This window comes from Thamnophis sirtalis, unplaced genomic scaffold, assembly GCF_051295495.1.
Source record: "Thamnophis sirtalis isolate CommonGarterSnake01/CBP01778 unplaced genomic scaffold, rThaSir2_p1.2 scaffold_3, whole genome shotgun sequence".
Taxonomy (NCBI): domain Eukaryota; kingdom Metazoa; phylum Chordata; class Lepidosauria; order Squamata; family Natricidae; genus Thamnophis; species Thamnophis sirtalis.
The window spans coordinates 93,013,515-93,019,927 of record NW_028261383.1 but is presented as its reverse complement, the minus strand read 5'-3'; the positions used below and the strand labels follow the sequence as shown (position 1 = coordinate 93,019,927).

Sequence of the window (6,413 nt, the reverse complement as noted above, 5' to 3'; positions counted from 1 at the left end):
TCTCCATTTTTACCCGCAGTCACTGGCATTTTAAGAGTGTTCTTTTGCATAGCAGGAAATACAGTACTTGCATGAGAAGCAACAGCAAAATTGGGTATGACCTAAGGCTATTGTAAACTTAAGCAAAAGTATGTTTATTATACTGTTTTCATAAATCAAAGAATCGGGAGGAGGATGAATGATTAGATAATTTAGTCTTAGACTACTGAATTAACAGTGAGACAATGTCACCGCCTGCAGTATTGTGTGAGTGACATTACCCTAGCTATAGCTAATGGGAAAAGACATACATATGAAAAGGTTTTGTTAAACAATCATAATTAAGTTACATTAAAATTGCCAAAGGCATTATTCCAGCTTTAGGTGGGACTGATTGCAAACTCTGGATTTAGACGTATAACTAGATGCTGCCAATTTGAGAAAAATTGGATATATAATTCTGTGGCATCCATCTCTGCAGAGCAGTGAAAGGTGCTTTTACTGTTCATGATTCATTCATTCAATATTCCTAAATACTTGGCTTTTGTGAGGACTGGGTATGTGTTTGCATTTTCCTGCCATCCACAAACTGTCTATCCACCCCCACCCCAGAAAACTCATATAGCTTTTCTAAATGCTGCAAGTGCATATTCTTAATGCTCAATTCTTGGATAAACATTTCCTTTGCAAGAAATCGTTATGTCTTTTGGATTGTGGAGCATTCTGCTGCATTCTCAGCTTCCCTGGATTATTATTATTATCTTTATTTCATTCAGAGTAGCTTTCCCAGGATGAAAAATGTTAAAATGCATTTTAAAAATAGTAATATTTCTTGTACACGATAAGGGGGCGATGTAACAAAAATGGTTTTGGGCAACAGCAATGCAGATTTCTACAAACTGTCATCTAGCACATCGCCTTTTAAATGGATTTCCATTCCAAAGAGACTTTCTTTGAGGGAGATGGGCAGTTTATAAATATGAAATACTAGATAGATAGATAGATAGATAGATAGATAGATAGATAGATAGATAGATAGATAGATAGATAGATAGATAGATAGATAGATAAATTTCAGCATTAATGTTACAGGGTTGGTTTTTTAAAAAAATTCCCACCGTTTTTACAGTTCAAGGTTCTGTATATACGGGAGTTTCCCTAATTTTGCCCCCACAACACTCTGTGAGAAAAACTAGGGTAAGAAACTGACTACTGCAAAGTCTTAACATTCAGTGAACCTGAACGTTCATTTTCCTAGAACCAAGTCCAAAATCTCAATCATTATATTCCATGTGAGAAACAATTATCAAGACAAGTTCTCATTGAGGTTCTCACATGTACATTCTGTTCTGTCTATTTATCACACTTGCGCATCCTTCATTTCTTTCACACTATATACATTGCATGTATCTGAATTTGGCTATTGCAAAAATATATACAATATATACAACTTGCCTATTGGGGAGGGGAAAAAGGCTATCATTTATGTACTGATTTCCCAGATGTGTTGGAGAGGTCTGCAGGCAAGATATGAAAATGGTAATTCTCTCCTTTTACTACCTTGGTGGTTTCAAGGATGAAGGGAAACTTCAAAGATGCTGTCAAAATTCTCTGGAATGGTTCACAGCACAAGAAGGAAAGGGGGGAAGAGCCCACAAGGGTAGAGAAAGCTGAACAGGTGGGCAAGGGAACTATGTTATTTTATAAAGGCATGGTAACAAGCTGTCCAGATCTTAAAATAATTTTTTTTTAGCATAGCTGTCTATAGCAATACAGATTATTAATTTGACTTTAAAAACACTACTATTACCGAAAAATATTAAACTGAGATTCATAATGGCACCAGTATAAACCAATTTAGAGGTCAGACATATTAACTGGCGTGTTTGGTCCAAGTTTAGCAGCATGAGATTCTTGATTAATGATTTAATTGACTTTCTCTGGAGACAAATACATTGGGAGGTGAACCTATATTAAATTGATGAGAGTAGCCGTCCTTTCCTCTGTCCCTTTCCAATATTTGGCCAGATTTTGCAACAATCAATATTTATGTAGCCCCAACATTAATCTATGGGAATAAAAAACATTTTTACATTTCCTGAATGGAGTCTTCTCTTCACTCCACATATGATTCAGTTGTGCGCAATCAAGTATTTGTCTAATTCTTTAATAATAGATCTTCAAGGCAACTTTCCAGAATGTTCAACTTATTGATATCTCCTAGAATTTCTGCTTAGGGCAATAGCAAAATGAATCCTTTATAGATATAAACAGTTCTACAGAACTCTGCCTTCCGTTTGATCAATACCAAAGTGTATGACATTTCCAATCAAATGTTACATAGAAACTGAAGGTAATAACCATAGAAGCATGGACTTGGCAAGAAGCTATATTCAACTGATTTCTACCTTATTTTCTAAATTGATGGATCATTGTCCATGAGTACCTTAGAAGTATTAGTTATATGTCTGAATGCCCCACCTGTGTGGTCTGTTATTTAGGTTAACCCTAGCCTTCATAATTCTGGTTGCCATAATATACTTATAAGTATATTCTAAGGAATCAACAATCCAAAATTATTTTATGTTTGTTATTGCTCAGTGGCACGCACTTCACATTAGTTTTATACACACTGCAATAGCTGAATTGACACCAGTGAAAGCTGTGCTGATGTTCTGAGATAGGCCCCACCATAACTGTGTCTTGCCAAAGAAATGTAATGAGACACTCAAATGCAGAACTGTTCTTAAATTCCTGAAATTGCCATTAGAAAAATTGAATATTCAAATGACAATTTTAAAAGGAAGAATGGACCTTATTAAAGGAAAGGAATAAAAGCACACAATTGGCAACAGCAATTAAGCAACATCATTCTCAGTAGTTGCAGGCAAACCATAATTGATTAAAAGTAGATAATACAATTAATAAACACAGGTTTTAATTTTGAAAGTTTAAAACACTGTAGCTGAATAAAACAGCAAGATTTATATTTTTATATATTTCTGATTTTTAAGTCTCAACTTAAGATATTTCCACCTCTCCATATATATAATGTATTCTTTAGCTTGTTGCAATCCCCCCCAATTAATTCACATTTTGCATTAATTAACCTATGTCCACCTTCTAATGTGTACAGACCACTGAATTCAAGTTCTGAGTAAATAGATCTGTATACAAGTGCTCAGATTAGAGAGTACTATATATTCTTCCAGTGTAAACTCTTTAATACAATTGAGCTACTGGTTTATTTCATTCTTTATTTCATTTTATAATTCAGTTAGCCTGTTAGGCACCCACTGAAATAGACAATAATTCTGATTAATGGCCTTTCTTCAAGATGTACTTGGACAATACAGTTTTCTGCTGTACTCCACGCATGGTAGCGATAAAAGAATATTTGTAGCTCAGGGTTAAACGATGGGGTCCTTGGTGCTCTCTGAGCTTAGTGGTTTTCTTGCAGATTAATGCAAGAAATTTGTGCACTGGTGATGTTATCCAGTTTAGTAATGAAACATCTGCAAGAAAACCATCAAGTTCAGAAGCACCAAGGACCCCATAATCATGCATAGTCCCTATTTTGTTTCTATTGCTTTGTTGAACTTGTTCCTACTCTATATAGGTTAGTAGCCTTTAAGTTATCTTTAGTTGTTCTACTGTTAAAATAGAATTTTCCCACTTATTGTGATCCCAATCAAGGTAAAAATTTCTCAGATTTTATCATCCAATATGATGGAAAAAATTTAGAGGCAGAGGAAGGATTAGCAATTGATAGAAATGTTGATGCCAATTAGTTTTCTGCTGATTCAAGGAGGGCAGATAACATTCCAGTCCAGCAGTGGAGAAAGATATTAAGCTACAGAGTATTGTAAAATTGTGTTCAGAGATTAGAGGATGCTTCTGGGGTTTATGGGACTTTATAGTAGGTTTACAATGCGTAAATGTCATTATTTCAGCAGTTCTGTTTCTTGAGTGCAAGCAATCACTATCCTTGGGCATCATAGGCAGACAACAGTAGTAACAATATAATTATCTCAAAAGAATCCAATTATAAAACAAGTTTTAATAGTACTTCTTAATAAGAATCAAAGCAGACACTAAGCCTTGGATTTTAGAACCTCTCTTCCTTTTTTAAAAACATATTCCACTAAATTACAATATGCATATCTTAAAATGAAAGGCAAAAAATTTGGGAAGGGTGGGCAGATCCCAGGTTCATCAGCACAGAGTGCTTAATGGCATTGTTTTAATATGAACACAAACTAGAAAATAAACCATGCAAAGGCTGGCCAGAACAGATCAGAGTTTGACCGCATATTTTTTTTTTATCAATGCAAGCCTTGCTGTATAGTGAGTTGAACTGCTGAAATGTATCCCCATACTCTTAATACGCAGTCTGAAATGATTGACCATACGCACCCTGATCCATACATGGATGTTGATAATAACTGACTCGTGGAAATCCATACACATTCTTTTTATTTACATCTTTTTGCAATCATCTTGCACATGCAGGAAAAATTTGCACGTGGATGTGAAACGGGTCTCTTTCAGACCACGTTTAGCATTGAAGTGAGTTGTTGGAATAGAAAAATCTTCACTTGTACAGAGCTGGCTTTATATCCCCCCCGTGGCAAATTGCATAAGAGAGTTCACGAGATCCTCCTGGTCATAACAAAGCTTAGCTTAGACTTTTCCCCACTGCCTTCTTACTGCCGAATATTAGACAGCCTGTGTTTTCCAGGGGCTCCTAGCTTCTCGCAGGGATCGGTCATAAGGAAGTGTAGCAAAAAAAGAATGTTTCAGCTGGCAGTTAATAAAAAGTACAATGATCGTGACACCCAAGAACAGGAGGAAGAACAGGACAACATAGGTCACCAGGTCTGGCTTATTGATTTCACCTTCTTTTAACACTCTGGCTGTGGACATGTAAAAACCTGAAGAGCTGATAGGTCGGTGGGTGCTCCCTGGATAGGGAGTGTTTGTCTGGGCGATCAGGTGGGGATCGGATGCAGTGGTTGAATTGAGAAGTTCTCCATACATTTTCCTCTTTAAATATTTCCCTTGTGGTTTATCCAGGAAAAAGGCTTTGGATTTGTGCATGTATGCATGCAGGTCTATTATATGGCAAAGAAAAGGTTCTGCTAGGTCAGTGAGAGTTGCATTCAGAATTAAAAAGAAGATTGGGTCCTTCCTTCCCTTAAAAAGTGTTATTCAGGAACGGCATCAGCCAATTAGGGATGTTTTTCAGCCCAGAAGAACTATGGAGTTTCTGTCCTGGCCCTTCGCTGATGCCTCTTTGTTTTGCTCGGATTTTCTGGCTGCATGGAGAAGCAGAAGGGTCCTAAAAGTTGGGAACTTTAGCCCAGCAATTCGGTTTGCTCTGGAAAAGGAACCCCCGATTCCCCTTCTGAAGGATAAGATCCCCACAAAAAAAAGCAAAGGAAGCAAAGAGAGAAAGAGGTTGGCAGGCGGTCACTCACTTGTTTGGCAGGGAAACCAAACCACCTCAGAATCCGAGAGGCTTTTGGAAGGAGAGGCGCCCCTGTCTCCAAAGCTGGGGGAATTCACGTCCACCAAAAGGCACCCCAAGGTCTTTCTTGGCGTTTGGCTGACTCTCCGGAGGCGAGCCCCGTTTTTCTTCTGAACTGACCGCCTCTGCGTCGCATTAGTGGATTCCTGCTTTCTGGTGGCTCTGCTCGAAAGAAGCCCCGCGCTCAAGTGCTGCTTTCTCCTCCGATGGCTGGACAAGGCAAGAGGAGGTCGAGAGAGAGAGAGAGAAGGAGGGGTTCTTCTTCTCGTGGAAGGAGGGAATCCGCCTCCCCAAGGTTCTAGTGTGACACCCCCTTTTTCTCCCCCCTCCCTCCTCAGCAGAAGCCGAAGCTGCAGCGAGCGAGACTTCACCCCCTTGTGTGGCTCAGCAGAGAAGGGTTGCAGGTGGCAGCGTCGCCTCTTTCTGTCGCTCGTGACATCTTGCAGGACGCGGCGGCGAGAGGCAGCGATGGGCGAGATCGATCCCCGAGGGCTGTGGCTTCTAGAGCGGAGCGGGAAGAAGAAAGCAACCAGCCCTTGCGTCCCAGACACAGGCAAACTGCGTCGGAGACTTCGCCTCTCCTCTTTAGACGTGGCTTATGGGCACGGGGCCCCCTGAGGGCAAAGAGGGCAAACCCTCTTTCTCTCTTTCCCACGGATCCCAGCGCTCTTTGCAGCCTGGAGGAGCTAAATCCCTCTCCCTCCCACCCTCCCTCTCAGTGTCATTAGGTTGTGTTAAACACTGCAGCGAAAGTCCAGACAAATGAAAGCAGTAGATTGCAGGAAGACAAGAACCCCGGGAAAAATGCCTTTCCTTGGTGGGGTGCGGAGGGGAGAGCAAAGCCCTTCACCACCCCCTTCTCACGATGGTAGCCTTCCCCAGCGGTGTCCCCCCCCCCCATCCC

General features: G+C 39.9%; 1 protein-coding gene across 1 annotated transcript; it reads right to left on the bottom strand.

The window, feature by feature from the left end:
• Positions 1-4,438: 4,438 nt before the first annotated feature.
• Positions 4,439-6,136, bottom strand: SMIM32 (small integral membrane protein 32). Its single transcript, XM_087707826.1, has one exon. It carries the CDS (start codon positions 5,077-5,079, stop codon positions 4,699-4,701), a length of 381 nt encoding a protein of 126 aa, XP_087563952.1. The 5' UTR covers positions 5,080-6,136; the 3' UTR covers positions 4,439-4,698.
• Positions 6,137-6,413: the final 277 nt, after the last annotated feature.

Bases quoted from the DNA above. Each gene is read 5' to 3' on its own strand.
- SMIM32 (XM_087707826.1), bottom strand. From the start codon at position 5,079: ATGCACAAATCCAAAGCCTTTTTCCTGGATAAACCACAAGGGAAATAT.